The sequence below is a fragment of the Salminus brasiliensis genome, chromosome 3 (assembly GCF_030463535.1).
Source record: "Salminus brasiliensis chromosome 3, fSalBra1.hap2, whole genome shotgun sequence".
Lineage (NCBI taxonomy): Eukaryota > Metazoa > Chordata > Actinopteri > Characiformes > Bryconidae > Salminus > Salminus brasiliensis.
In genome coordinates, this window is record NC_132880.1 from 48,660,007 (window position 1) to 48,676,043 (window position 16,037).

Consider the following 16,037-nt stretch of genomic DNA (forward strand, 5'->3'; position numbering starts at 1 on the left):
CCCCCAAGCTCTGAATTCAAGCCACAGTACGCTCTGAAGACAGTAAAGCGTGGTGGTGCAAGCATCATGATATGGGCCTATTTACCGCATACCAGGGATCATGGACCAGTTTGCATATATCAGAATACTTGAACAGGTCATGTTGCCTTACGCTGAAGAGGAAATGCCCTTGAAATGGGTGTTTCAACAAGACAATGACCTCAAACACACCAGTAAACGAGCAAAATCTTGGTTCCAGTCCAACAAAATTGAGGTTATGGAGTGGCCAGCCCAATCTCCTTAACCTTAATCCCATAGAAAGCTTGTGGGGTGACATCAAAGATGCCGTTTCTGAAGCAAAACCAAGAAATGCAAATGAATTGTGGGATGTAGTCAAAGCATCCTGGGCTGGAATACCAGTTGACGGGTGCCAGAAGTTGGTTGACTTTATGCAACACAGATGTGAAGCAGTTCTAAAAAAACTGTGGTTATTCAACTAAATATTAGGTTAGTGATTCACAGGAATGCTAAATCCTAAAAATTGAATGTTATTTTCTGTAAAGTAGTTAAAAATTAAACATTTCTTCATGTTTTGATTTGGAAAACAGTATGCAATGTTCCCAATGCATGGAAATAAAAACTACTATAAAGATTTTCAGCTTTACTAATGTTTTTAAACACACTGCTATTATTTTGAACACAACTGTAACTTGTATTAGTTCAGATTCTCTGTCCGAACCTGAGCCGATGCCCAACCTGAACCCGGGTCGAGATCTCCCACCACTTTTCTCAGGCCCCTTCGGGTCGGGCTCAAGAAAATGATCTGTGTTGTTTGCCTATGTTTATTAACACTATTTCAATTTGATCTGAAGCTATGGTGTGATCGTTATAGTTATAATCACACCTGAGCTCCTCTCCACCTGTCCGCATTAGGCTTGACCTGCAGCGGTGTGTGTTGTCGGGGGGCCGGGCCTGGAATCCTTCAGCCTGCTAAACGTTTCTCGCCTCGTTCATAATGAATTTATCATCTGATATTGTTTCCTAAATGCTAAATGGCTCTGGCCTGTAGCCTAATTAATTCATTTTGATTAGACTACAGTTAGCTTGATAGGCTATTACAGGCCTTTATTATTTACAGAATATCAGATGTTTATTTTGCATGTAAATTATGAGATTGTTGTTGACCTATTGCAGTTGAATGATCCATAGCCTTATTGACTAATTATAGTAGATTATTAAGATGATTAATATTATATTAGATATTAAGGGTAGAGAGAAAAGTCACTAGGCCTGTGGATCATTGCTCACATTGTTGGAGTTCCTTTCTTAAATAACTGACTGCACTGTTCCTGGCTCTTAATGACCGCTTAAGTGGCGGGTCGGGTTGGGTTCAGGCTCGGACAGAAAACATGCACACGCTCTGGTTGGGTCGGGCTTGATTTTTTGGGCCCGATTTGAGCTCCAGGTTGAATACACTGGACCAATCAAGCAGCAGCACATCTCACAGGACCACACAGAGTGCAGATAAATAGGACTCGGTCTAGTCTAGGCAAGGCAAGGCATTCGTCATGGACCATCATGGACAGCCATCATTTCAATACATGGGTAATTCAGACCATCCATCGGGACGGTGCAGACATGGCCCCTGGGTGCCTGATAGGGTGAATTGAATATAGACTTATGGGAAGCTCAGAGCCAGGGGCACAGCCAGGATATTACTCTGGGCCCCACAACTCAATTACTCAATTAATGCATTTTTAGGTCCCCTGTCAATCACAGGCCCAAGGAATTACCCTAGCTTCCCCTCCATGCATGGAAGTGCATGGAGGGTGGCATGCGGAGGAGGGATCCGAGCCCATACAAACAGCACGGGGCTGAAATACGTGCCATCTGAAAGCAGCTGCTACTCCTGGAATGGCGCTCTGGACTTGGAGCACTTGTGTATCTTGAGATTTTGGGAATGCCGGAAGTTCTTCCCGCACTCGGTGCAGTGATATGGCTTTTCTCCAGTGTGAATGCGCTGGTGGTGTTGGAGGTTACTCTGCCGGGTGAAGCTCTTGCCGCACTGTGAGCAGTGGTACGGTTTCTCCCCGGTGTGAATGCGCTGGTGTTGCTGGAGAGGACTCTGCTGGTTAAAGCTCTGTCCGCAGACGGAGCACTGAAAGGGCCTCTCTCCGGTGTGAATGCGCAGATGTCTCTGGAGATGACTCTGACTGTTGAAGCTCTGTCCGCACACCGAGCAGTAATACAGCTTCTCCCCGGTGTGAATGCGCTGGTGCTGCTGGAGATTACTCCGATGGTTGAACCCCCTCCCACACTCGGAGCACTGGAACAGTTTGACGCCGGTGTGACCCAGCAGGTGGTGCTGGAGATGGGTCTGCCGAGTGAAGCTCTTCCCGCACTCCGGGCAGTAATACGGTTTCTCTCCGGTGTGAACGCGCAGGTGCGTTTGGAGAGTACTGTGTACGCTAAAGCTCTGGCCGCACTCTGAGCACTGATAGGGCTTCTCTCCTGTGTGAATGCGCTGGTGAATCTGCAGATGGCTCTGCTGGTTAAAATTCTTCCCGCAGTCGGAGCAGTGGTACGGCTTCTCTCCGGTGTGGCTGCGCAGGTGCCGCTGGAGATGACTGTGCTGGGTGAAGCTCTTCCCGCAGTCTGGGCACCGATACGGCTTCACCCCGGTGTGAATGCGCTGGTGTCGACAGAGGATGCTCTGTGTGGAAAAGCTCTTCCCGCACTCCGAGCAGCAAAACAGCTTCTCCCCGGTGTGAACGCGCTGGTGTGTTCGGAGGGCACTCTCCAGAGTAAAACTCCTCCCACACTCTGCGCAGTGGTGAGGCTTATCCTTGCCCGTTTTCGGGTGCAGAGGCCCAGGGGACGTATGCCGAGTGTCTGAGGTTGTTCTGGACTCCATCTTCTTCTTGTGTTTAATCTTTCTGCGTGAATTCAGCCTCGGTCGGAACCCGGATGCCACCGGCAGAAGACGACCTGCGGCACGATGCTGTTCATTTCTGGAAGGAAGAAGAAAGGAAGAAGGTCATCGTGATATTTTGCGTTTTATTTGTACAGCTGTTATAAAGCAGGTTTAGATAATCAGTAATTAGTAAAAAGACAAGAAATCAACAACATAAGAAGACATGAAAACTTAAGACCCCCAGTGAGCAGCCAAAGACCACTGTGGCAAAGAAAAACTCCCTCAGAGCTGGAGGAAGAAACCTTGGGAGGAACCAGGACTTACAAAGTGACTATAGTAAGAACGGCTACAGTAAGAGCGGCTACAGTAAGAGTGGCTACAGTAAGAGTGGCTACAGTAAGAGTGGCTACAGTAAAAGAGTGACTACAGTAAGAGTGGCTACAGTGAGAGTGGCTACAGTAAAAGAGTGACTATAGTAAGAGTGACTACAGTAAGAGTGACTACAGTAAGAGCGGCTACAGTAAGAGTGGCTACAGTAAGAGTGGCTACAGTAAGAGCGGCTACAGTAAGAGTGGCTACAGTAAGAGTGGCTACAGTAAAAGAGTGACTACAGTAAGAGTGGCTACAGTGAGAGTGGCTACAGTAAAAGAGTGACTATAGTAAGAGTGACTACAGTAAGAGTGGCTACAGTAAGAGTGGCTACAGTAAGAGTGGCTACAGTAAAAGAGTGGCTACAGTAAAAGAGTGACTACAGTAAGAGTGGCTACAGTAAAAGAGTGACTATAGTAAGAGTGGCTACAGTAAGAGTGGCTACAGTAAGAGTGGCTACAGTAAAAGAGTGACTACAGTAAGAGTGACTACAGTAAGAGTGACTATAGTAAGAGTGGCTACAGTAAAAGAGTGACTACAGTAAAAGAGTGACTACAGTAAGAGTGACTATAGTAAGAGTGACTATAGTAAGAGTGGCTACAGTAAAAGAGTGGCTACAGTAAAAGAGTGGCTACAGTAAGAGCGGCTACAGTAAGAGCGGCTACAGTAAAAGAGTGACTACAGTAAAAGAGTGACTACAGTAAGAGTGACTATAGTAAGAGTGACTATAGTAAGAGTGGCTACAGTAAGAGTGGCTACAGTAAAAGAGTGACTATAGTAAGAGTGGCTACGGTAAAAGAGTGACTATAGTAAAAGAGTGGCTACAGTAAGAGTGGCTACAGTAAGAGTGGCTACAGTAAGAGTGGCTATAGTAAGAGTGGCTACGGTAAAAGAGTGACTATAGTAAGAGTGGCTACAGTAAGAGTGGCTACAGTAAGAGTGGCTACAGTAAGAGTGGCTACAGTAAAAGAGTGGCTACAGTAAAAGAGTGGCTACAGTAAGAGTGACTACAGTAAAAGAGTGGCTACAGTAAGAGTGACTACAGTAAGAGTGACTATAGTAAGAGTGACTACAGTAAGAGTGACTACAGTAAAAGAGTGACTACAGTGAGAGTGACTACAGTGAGAGTGACTACAGTGAGAGTGACTACAGTGAGAGTGACTACAGTAAAAGAGTAGCTACAGTAAGAGTGACTATAGTAAGAGTGACTACAGTAAGAGTGGCTACAGTAAAAGAGTGACTACAGTAAAAGAGTGACTACAGTAAGAGTGGCTACAGTAAGAGGGACTATAGTAAGAGGGACTATAGTAAGAGTAGCTACGGTAAAAGAGTGACTATAGTAAGAGTGACTATAGTAAGAGTGGCTACAGTAAGAGTGACTATAGTAAGAGTGGCTACGGTAAAAGAGTGACTATAGTAAAAGAGTGGCTACAGTAAGAGTGGCTACAGTAAGAGTGGCTACAGTAAGAGTGGCTACAGTAAGAGTGGCTATAGTAAGAGTGGCTACGGTAAAAGAGTGACTATAGTAAGAGTGACTATAGTAAGAGTGACTATAGTAAGAGTGGCTACAGTAAAAGAGTGGCTACAGTAAGAGTGACTACAGTAAAAGAGTGGCTACAGTAAGAGTGACTACAGTAAGAGTGACTACAGTAAAAGAGTGGCTACAGTAAGAGTGACTATAGTAAGAGTGACTACAGTAAAAGAGTGGCTACAGTAAAAGAGTGGCTACAGTAAGAGTGACTACAGTGAAAGAGTGGCTACAGTAAGAGTGACTACAGTAAGAGTGACTACAGTAAGAGTGACTACAGTAAGAGTGACTACAGTAAAAGAGTGGCTACAGTAAGAGTGACTATAGTAAGAGTGACTACAGTAAAAGAGTGGCTACAGTAAAAGAGTGGCTACAGTAAGAGTGACTACAGTGAAAGAGTGGCTACAGTAAGAGTGGCTACAGTAAGAGTGACTACAGTGAAAGAGTGGCTACAGTAAGAGTGACTACAGTAAAAGAGTGGCTACAGTAAAAGAGTGGCTACAGTAAGAGTGACTATAGTAAGAGTGACTACAGTAAGAGTGACTACAGTAAGAGTGGCTACAGTAAGAGTGGCTACAGTGAGAGTGACTACAGTAAGAGTGGCTACAGTAAGAGTGACTACAGTGAGTGTGACTACAGTGAGAGTGACTGCGCGAGCGGCTGGAGTGTAGGAGCTGCGGGGTGATTCTGCAGCATATGCTCCGTTTTTCCTGTGCGCGCGCAGCTGCGAGCAGATCTGAGAGTCCGGATCAGCTTCAGTAAATAAACCGGTTCAGGTTCGGAGGTCCAGCGTCTCGACCGCCGTGTGCAGAACCGCCGGTGTGAGCCGTTATCTAGCACTTCGTTATCTAGCACTTCGTTATCTAGCACTTAGTACTTCAATGAATACAGCTTTAATAAAAGAGCAGGGCTCGACCACAGCTGTTTAAGCTCCTACCTTCAACACCTCAACTCCTCTGTCTGCTCCTCCAGCGGAGACACTCCTCCCTCTGCAGCTCTGCTCCCAAATATGTCACCGCAGCTCCAGCTCACACCACTGCCAGTCTGGAGCGCCGCCTAGCGTCTGGAGGCGTCATAGCGCCACACGGTACAGCTGCTGTTATACAGCCTGACTGGAGTCTGGAGCCTCGCATTCTACATACACTAGCTCCACCCATTCAGCCTACAGGCTCTACCTCCACCCATTCAGTCTACAGGCTCTAGCTCCACCCATTCAGTCTACAGGCTCTAGCTCCACCCATTCAGCCTACAGGCTCTACCTCCACCCATTCAGTCTACAGGCTCTAGCCCCACCCATTTAGTCTACAGGCTCTAGCCCCACCCATTTAGTCTACAGGCTCTAGCCCCACCCATTTAGTCTACAGGCTCTAGCCCCATCTATTTAGTCTACAGGCTCTAGCCCCACCCATTTAGTCTACAGGCTCTAGCCCCACCCATTTAGTCTACAGGCTCTAGCCCCATCTATTTAGTCTACAGGCTCTAGCCCCACCCATTTAGTCTACAGGCTCTAGCCCCATCTATTTAGTCTACAGGCTCTAGCCCCACCCATTTAGTCTACAGGCTCTAGCCCCACCCATTTAGTCTACAGGCTCTAGCCCCACCCATTTAGTCTACAGGCTCTAGCCCCACCCATTTAGTCTACAGGCTCTAGCTCCACCCATTCAGCCTACAGGCTCTACCTCCACCCATTCAGTCTACAGGCTCTAGCTCCTCCCATTAAGCCCACAGGCTCTAGCTCCACCCATTCAGCCTACAGGCTCCAGGCCCACCTATTTAGCCTACAGGTTCTAGTCCCACCCATTTAGTCTACAGGCTCTAGCTCCACCCATTCAGCCTACAGGTTCTAGCCCCATCTATTTAGTCCACAGGCCCTAGGCCCACCCATTTAGTCCACAGGCTCTAGCTCCTCCCATTCAGCCCACAGGCTCTAACTCCTCCCATTAAGCCCACAGGCTCTAGCTCCCATTGGGCTGTCTCAGGATGTGACCCCTACATGGGGCTGTTTGATTGGGCAGTGTTAGTATGTGACCCCTACATGGGGCTGTTTGATTGGGCAGCGTTAGTGTGTGACCCCTACATGGGGCTGTTTGATTGGGCAGCGTTAGTGTGTGACCCCTACATGGGGCTGTTTGATTGGGCAGTGTTAGTATGTGACCCCTACATGGGGCTGTTTGATTGGGCAGTGTTAGTGTGTGACCCCTACATGGGGCTGTTTGATTGGGCAGTGTTAGTGTGTGACCCCTACATGGGGCTGTTTGATTGGGCTGTGTTAGTGTGTGACCCCTACATGGGGCTGTTTGATTGGGCAGCGTTAGTGTGTGACCCCTACATGGGGCTGTTTGATTGGGCAGCGTTAGTGTGTGACCCCTACATGGGGCTGTTTGATTGGGCAGCGTTAGTGTGTGACCCTTACATGGGGCTGTTTGATTGGGCAGTGTTAGTGTGTGACCCCTACATGGGGCTGTTTGATTGGGCAGTGTTAGTGTGTGACCCCTACATGGGGCTGTTTGATTGGGCAGTGTTAGTGTGTGACCCCTACATGGGGCTGTTTGATTGGGCAGTGTTAGTATGTGACCCCTACATGGGGCTGTTTGATTGGGCAGCGTTAGTGTGTGACCCCTACATGGGGCTGTTTGATTGGGCAGCGTTAGTGTGTGACCCCCACATGGGGCTGTTTGATTGGGCAGCGTTAGTGTGTGACCCCTACATGGGGCTGTTTGATTGGGCAGCGTTAGTGTGTGACCCCCACATGGGGCTGTTTGATTGGGCAGCGTTAGTGTGTGACCCCCACATGGGGCTGTTTGATTGGGCAGCGTTAGTGTGTGACCCCTACATGGGGCTGTTTGATTGGGCAGCGTTAGTGTGTGACCCCCACATGGGGCTGTTTGATTGGGCAGCGTTAGTGTGTGACCCCTACATGGGGCTGTTTGATTGGGCAGTGTTAGTGTGTGACCCCTACATGGGGCTGTTTGATTGGGCAGCGTTAGTGTGTGACCCCCACATGGGGCTGTTTGATTGGGCAGCGTTAGTGTGTGACCCCTACATGGGGCTGTTTGATTGGGCAGTGTTAGTGTGTGACCCCTACATGGGGCTGTTTGATTGGCCAGCGTTAGTGTGTGACCCCCACATGGGGCTGTTTGATTGGGCAGTGTTAGTGTGTGACCCCTACATGGGGCTGTTTGATTGGGCAGTGTTAGTATGTGACCCCCACATGGGGCTGTTTGATTGGGCAGTGTTAGTGTGTGACCCCTACATGGGGCTGTTTGATTGGGCAGTTTCACATGAGGCAGTAAGCACAGACACACACATATATACATGTAAAAGATACAGCACATTTATTTAGGTATTAATTAGGTCCCGGGTCCGAGCCCCCAGTGAGCGAGCCAATGGCAACAGTGGCAAGGAAAAACTCCCAGCGGGAGAAACCTTGAGGGGAACCAAGGCCCAGAAGGGGGAACCCATCCTCCTCTGGTCGACTCCGGATAGCTAATGTATACATATAGCTATATTGATTAAATCATGAATAATTAATTAATTAATTACGAGGTCTAACTATTTTAAGGTCCCGGGTCCGAGCCCCCATTGAGCAACAGTGGCAAGGAAAAACTCCCAGCGGGAGAAACCTTGAGGGGAACCAAGGCCCAAATGGGGGAACCCACCCTCCTCTGGTCGACTCCGGATAGCTAATGGATACATATAGCTATATTGATTAAATCATGAATAATTAATTAATTAATTACGAGGTCTAACTATTTTAAGGTCCCGGGTCCGAGCCCCCATTGAGCAACAGTGGCAAGGAAAAACTCCCAGCGGGAGAAACCTTGAGGGGAACCAAGGCCCAAATGGGGGAACCCACCCTCCTCTGGTCGACTCCGGATAGCTAATGGATACATATAGCTATATTGATTAAATCATGAATAATTAATTAATTAATTACGAGGTCTAACTATTTTAAGGTCCCGGGTCCGAGCCCCCATTGAGCAACAGTGGCAAGGAAAAACTCCCAGCGGGAGAAACCTTGAGGGGAACCAAGGCCCAAATGGGGGAACCCATCCTCCTCTGGTCGACTCCGGATAGCTAATGGATACATATAGCTATATTGATTAAATCATGAATAATTAATTAATTAATTACGAGGTCTAACTATTTTAAGGTCCCGGGTCCGAGCCCCCATTGAGCAACAGTGGCAAGGAAAAACTCCCAGCGGGAGAAACCTTGAGGGGAACCAAGGCCCAAATGGGGGAACCCACCCTCCTCTGGTCGACTCCGGACAGTTAATGGATATCGATTACCTGGTCGACTAAAGGATATCAATAACGAATAATCAATAGAGCGGTCCAATGGCTGACGACACGTCCGATGCTGGGCAGTCCTATGGGGGAAAGGAGAGTTAGTCAAGAGAGGTACCGTGGATCAAAAGGGGGGTCCCGTCCTTCGCTGGTGGGTTTCGGATTTCTAATGGACGTCCATCAATAAATTCATCCATCAATAAATTCTTCCATCAATAATCATCAATATCCAAGGTCCAATGGCTGCCGGCTCTTCTAATATTGATCCGATTAGAGACGGTCCCACTTAAAAAAAATATCCTATTGAAAATACTAGAGAACAGGTTAGTCAACAGACAGACAGACAGGCAGACAGGCAGACAGACAGACAGACAGACAGGCAGACAGACAGGCAGGCAAGCAGACAGGCAGACAGGCAGACAGACAGACAGGCAGACAGGCAGACAGACAGGCAGGCAAGCAGACAGGCAGACAGGCAGACAGAGCACATACCCTACCTGTACCCGTCCAGAAAGGGTCCTGCAGAAGACGGCCAGTAGAGGTCCAAAAGCAGCCCATTGACGACCCAGTAGTGGTGTGATGAGGCGCCCCATCTGCCAGCTACTGGGCTTCACGGTAGTCGGTTCCTCGACCGCCTCGGTGATCCGCCGGTATTCGTCCGCCCGGCTCAGAGCAACCGGCTCTTCAGCCGCCTCGGGGGGCGGCCGGTACGCCAGCCGCGAGCTCATGGCGGGGACTCCTCGGCAGCACCAGGGGCAGGAGGTTCTACGGCTCCGTTGTCGGTTCTGGGCAGCCCCAGCTCCTCGTCCCGGCTCGTCCTCGAACCCCTCTGAGACGGCGCTGAAACCCGCTCCTATTTATAAGCTAAACCCGATGACGTCACAGTGCCTGTTTATCAAAACTGTGTTCGGGGAGGTCCCGCTTCAGTCGCAGGGGAGAGCCGCGCGGCTCGCGAGCACTTCAAAATAAAAGTCCCAGGCAAATTAGGTTTAATATCAAATGTTTAATAAACAAAAGTCCTTGAATACTAAATAATAGACTCAAAGAAAGTGGATAAAAACGATCTACAGTAACAGTAATAGTGCGGTAATTACGTGGTATTTAACATGTAATTATGGAGTAAATACAGGACATTCTGCTGTGTTAAAAGTCTCCTGTAACTAATGCTAAAACTGTAAAACCTGTAATTAATAACTGCTAAATTAACTGTAAGAATAAAGGATTATTTAAATAAATAAGCCACGTTTTAAAATAATGGGTAAATATGGGAAACACAATTATTAAAAATAAAATCATATATACATACATACATACATACATACATACATACATACATACATACATATATACATATATGTGAAATAATTTAAATCAATAAGTGAAAACATTTAAAAAATACAATAAAATAATTTAATAAGCATACATTTACATCAGCAAAAATACTGAAATCAATTCAATCATATTAATATTTTATGCTTTTATTTATTTTTCTATGTAATTATACATATATAATTATTATTTCTGTATTTGTTCAGAGAAGTATATTTAAAGAATGCACGTGTATATATATGCATATATATATATATATATATATATATATATATATATATACACACACTATATTATACACATATACTATGTATATATATATATATATATATATATATATATGTGTGTGTGTGTGTGTGTGTGTGTGTGTGTGTATGTGTGTGTATATGAGTATATGTGTTTACTATATATATATATTTATTTATAAATGTACTATTTATAGGCAGTGTGTTTAGGGAAATTAATATTCATAAACCATGGAGAACAAAGGGCTATTTAGAACATTTATCTATTTATTTATTTGCAGAAATGACAACTGCTCAAAAACAGCTGCTCAAATAATGTAAATAAATGATTATAATAATTATAAAGTAAAGAAGTTATTATTCAGATTTAAACACAGTGCTAATATCTGAACTCTGAGAGCATTCAGAAATCACTATGCTGAAATAACCTCGACTGACCAATCACAGCTCTCCTGTCTCGGCCGGCTCTCCACTAGTCTTTCACATTGCTGTTGGGACTTTATGCTGTTCATAGTCTGCAGATTCATCTGAATCAGCTCTGTTTGATGAAATGCCTGGAATAAAACGACTGCCGTACACATAGAGATGCTTCATTTAAGAAAAATAATAAAATAATATTGACATAAATATAATGTTGTAGTATATATATTTAATACAGTATATGCAGCGGGTTAAATAAGTATTGAACACGTCACCAGTTTTCTCAGTAAATACATATTTCTGAAGGTGCTATTGACATGAAATTCTCACCAGATGTCAGTAACAACCGTCTGATCCACACATACAAAGAAAAACCCAACCATAGATGATTATAAATTCAGTTATGTGTAATAATGAGAAATTATACAACCCCAAACATGTAACCAGTAAGAATGGAGGTGAACCGGTAAGATTGGTGCCCCAGGAAGAGTGGTTAACTAACAATGATGGAACCAGTGGGACATGGATGTGGTTAAAATGCTGTGGTCAGACAGCAATAGGAGGCAGATGCCAATCACCTGACCTGAATCCAGGTGAAACCACGGAACCTCACACCTGAGCAAAGCATACGACTAGTTTCCCCCTACAGGAGGCGCCCTGGAGCTGTTATCACCAACAAAGGCTTCTGTAGGAAATCTTAAATTAATGTTAGTAAGTGTGTTAGATACTTTTTCCCTGTGTCATTTCTCATTATTAAACATAACTTAATTTAGAAACATCTATTGTTTGATTGGTATGTGTGGATCAGATGTGTTCTTACTGACATCTGGTGAGAATTTCATCTCAATAGCACCTTCAGAAATATATAGAAATATTTATAATTATATTTACTTAGAAAATTGGGGACATGTATTGAATAAAGTATATATATATTACAGTATATGTATTTAATATAGTATATATATTACAGTATATGTATTTAATAAAGTATATATATTACAGTATATGTATTTAATATAGTATATATATATATTACAGTATATGTATTTAATATAGTATATATATTATAGTATATGTATTTAATAAAGTATATATTACAGTTGTGCAAGTTCTCCCACTTAAAAAGTTGAGAGAGGCTGTAATTGACATCATAGGTAGACTCAACTATGAGAGACAAAATGAGAAAAAAAATTCAGAAAATCACATTGTCTGATTTTTAAAGAATTTATTTGTAAATAATGGTGGAAAATAAGTATTTGGTCAATAACAAAAGTTCATCTCAATACTTTGTTATATATCCTTTGTTGGCAATGACAGAGGTCAGACGTTTTCTGTAGGTCTTCACAAGGTTGGCACACACCGTTGCTGGTATGTTGGCCCATTCCTCCATGCAGATCTCCTCTAGAGCAGTGATGTTTAGGGGCTGTCGGCGGGCAACACAGACTTTCAACTCCCTCCAAAGGTTTTCTATGGGGTTGAGATCTGGAGACTGGCTAGGCCACTCCAGGACCTTGAAATTACGAAGCCACTCCTTTGTTGCCCTGGCAGTGTGCTCGGGATCATTGTCATGCTGAAAGACCCAGCTACGTTTCATCTTCAATGCCCTTGCTGATGGAAGGAGGTTTGCACTCAAAATCTCACAATACATGGCCCCATTCATTCTTTCATGTACACGGACCAGTCGTCCTAGTCCCTTTGCAGAGAAACAGCCCAAAGCATGATGTTGCCACCCCCATGCTTCACAGTTGGTATGGTGTTCTTTGGATGCAGCTCAGCATTCACTCTCCTCCAAACCCAAACAAGTTGTGTTTGTACCAAACAGTTCTACTTTGGTTTCATCTGACCATAAGACATTCTCCCAAAACTCTTCCAGAACATCCAAATGCTCTCTAGCAAACTTCAGACAGGCCGGATATGTACTGGCTTAAGCAGGGGAACACGTCTGGCACTGCAAGATCTGAGTCCCTGGCGGCGTAGTGTGTTACTGACGGTAATCTTTATAACGTTGGTCCCAGCTTTCTGTAGGTCATTCACTAGGTCCCCCCGTGTGGTTCTGGGATTTTTGCTGACCGTTCTTGTGATCATTTTGACCCCACGGGCTGAGATCTTGCATGGAGCCCCTGATGGAGGGAGATTAGCAGTGGTCTTGTAGGTCTCCCATTTTCTGATTATTGCTCCACAGTAGATTTCTTCACACCAAGCTTCTTGCCTATTGCAGATTCAGTCTTCACAGCCTGGTGCAGGTCTACTGTTCTGTTTCTGGTGTCCTTCGACAGCTCTTTGGTCTTCACCATAGTGGAGTTTGGAGTGGGACTGTTTGAGGTTGTGGGCAGGTGTCTTTTATACTGTTAACCAGTTCAAACAGGTGCCATTAATACAGGTAATGAGTGGAGGACAGAGAAGCCTCTTAAAGAAGAAGTTACAGGTCTGTGACAGACAGAAATCCTGCTTGTTTGTAGGCGACCAAATACTTATTTTCCACCATTATTTACAAATAAATTCTTTAAAATTCAGACAATGTGATTTTCAGAATTATTTTTCTCAGTTTGTCTCTCATAGTTGAGGTCTACCTATGATGTCAATTACAGCCTCTCTCATCTTTTAAGTGGGAGAACTTGTACAATTGGTGACTGATTAAATACCTTTTTCCCACTGTATTTAATATAGTATATATATTACAGTATATGTATATAATATAGTATATATTACAGTATATGTATTTAATATAGTATATATTACAGTATATGTATTTAATATAGCTTATATTACAGTATATGTATTTAATATAGTATATATATATTACAGTATATGTATTTAATATAGTATATATTACAGTATATGTATTTAATAAAGTATATATTACAGTATATGCATTTAATAAAGTATGTATATATTACAGTATATGTATTTAATATAGTTTATATTACAGTATATGTATTTAATATAGTATATATATTACAGTATATGTATTTAATATAGTTTATATTACAGTATATGTATTTAATATAGTATATATTACAGTATATGTATTTAATATAGTTTATATTACAGTATATGTATTTAATATAGTATATATATATTACAGTATATGTATTTAATAAAGTATATATTACAGTATATGTATTTAATATAGTATGTACATATATTATAGTATAAATATATAGTATAATTTTTAAAAGTACACTTAAAAGAAAGCCTTTAGCATCATAACATTATGTATTATTATGTAAATGTATATGTATAACGTATTATTTTGGATCAAATTATTGATTTTAAGCACTTTTTGTACTTTTGCGTCAGATTTTCCACACATTTAGCCATTTTAAGGACGAGCTCGCTAGCATTTTAGCTTCTGATTATTCAGAATTAATCACAGAATATTGTTGTGATTAATATTTTTGGTGGAGAAACTAGTCGCATGCTTTGCTCAGGTGTGATTTTGGCCCATTCTTCCACACAGACACTCTTCAAACGCTCAAAGCTTCCCTGGGCTCCTTCTCTAAACTCTGAGCTTTAGTTCCTTTCATAGATTTTGAAGTTCACAAGGGGCATGACCGGCATTGATCCCCCCGACTGCCTGACCAGGATCAGCTTCCACCCACCTCTCGCCCTTGTACCACCAAAACAGATCTGACCGTTTGAGACATGGAAATCATTATTTAGAAAATAAAATAAACAATGTAATAAGCATACATTTACATCAGCAAAAATACTGAAATTAATTCATTCATATTTAGTTTTTTATGCTTTTATTTATTTTCTATTTAATTATACATATATAATTATTCTTTCTGTATTTGTTCAGAGAAGTATATTTAAAGAATGCACGTGTATTTATATATATATTTGTGTGTGTCTATATATATGAGTATATGTGTTTAATTTAGTGTATATATACACACACACACACACACACATATATATATATATATATATATATATATATATATATATATATATATATATATATATATATATATATATATACAGTCATGCCCGAAAGTATTCATACCCCTGTCAAAGTTTGACTTAAATTTACTTTTATTTAACCAGAAATTATATTTTTGCCTGGAAATGACACAGGCATCTCCCAGGAGATAACACGATGATGTACAAGAGGCATCATTGTGGGAAAAAATATTTCTCAGCTTTTATACACATTTGAACAAAAAGTGGCATGTCCAAAATTATTCATACCCTTCTCAATAATTAATAGAAAAGCCTTCATTGGCTATTACAGCAATCAAACGCTTCCTGTAATTGCTGACCAGCTTTTTGCATGTCTCCACTGGTATTTTTGCCCATTCATCTTTAGTGATGAGCTCCAACTCTTTGAGGTTCGAGGGTCTCCTTGCCATCACCCTGATCTTTAGCTCCCTCCACAGATTCTCAATTGGATTCAAGTCAGGACTCTGGCTGGGCCACTGCAAAACATTAATGTTTTTGTCTGCTAACCATTTCTTCACCACTTTGGCTGTGTGTTTTGGGTCGTTGTCGTGCTGAAATGTCCACCGGTTCCCAAGGCCAAGTTTCTCTGCAGACTGCCTGATGTTGTTGTTGAGAATCTTGATGTATTGCTCTTTTTTCATGGTGCCATTTACTGCGATCAAGTTCCCTGGTCCATTGGCTGAAAAACACCCCCAAAACATTAGGTTCCCACCACCATGTTTGACAGTGGGGATGGTGTTCTTAGGGTTGAAGGCTTCTCCTTTTTTACGCCAAATGGTGCACACATCATTGTGGCCAAACAATTCAATTTTTGTTTCATCTGACCATAAAACAGAACACCAGAAGTCTTCTTCTTTGTCCAGATGAGCATTTGCAAAGGTCAAGCGGGCTTTTGTGTGCCTTTTCTGGAGAAGTGGTGTCCTCCTTGGCCTGCGTCCGTGGAACCCAGCAGTGTGCAGTGTCCGTTGAACTGTCTGCCTTGAGATGTCGCCACCAGCAGAGTCCAGATTCACCAG

At 43.1% G+C, this 16,037-nt stretch overlaps 1 protein-coding gene across 1 annotated transcript; it reads right to left on the minus strand.

Annotated features, from left to right (window-relative positions):
- Window positions 1-1,786: 1,786 nt before the first annotated feature.
- LOC140552285 (uncharacterized) lies at window positions 1,787-5,940 on the minus strand. The gene is made up of 2 exons (XM_072676451.1): window positions 5,728-5,940; window positions 1,787-2,990 (listed from the first exon to the last, which is right to left on the minus strand). The coding sequence occupies exon 2, from the start codon at window positions 2,891-2,893 to the stop codon at window positions 1,883-1,885; it is 1,011 nt and encodes a 336-aa protein (XP_072532552.1). The 5' UTR covers window positions 2,894-2,990; window positions 5,728-5,940; the 3' UTR covers window positions 1,787-1,882.
- Between the last annotated feature and the right edge of the window lie 10,097 nt (window positions 5,941-16,037).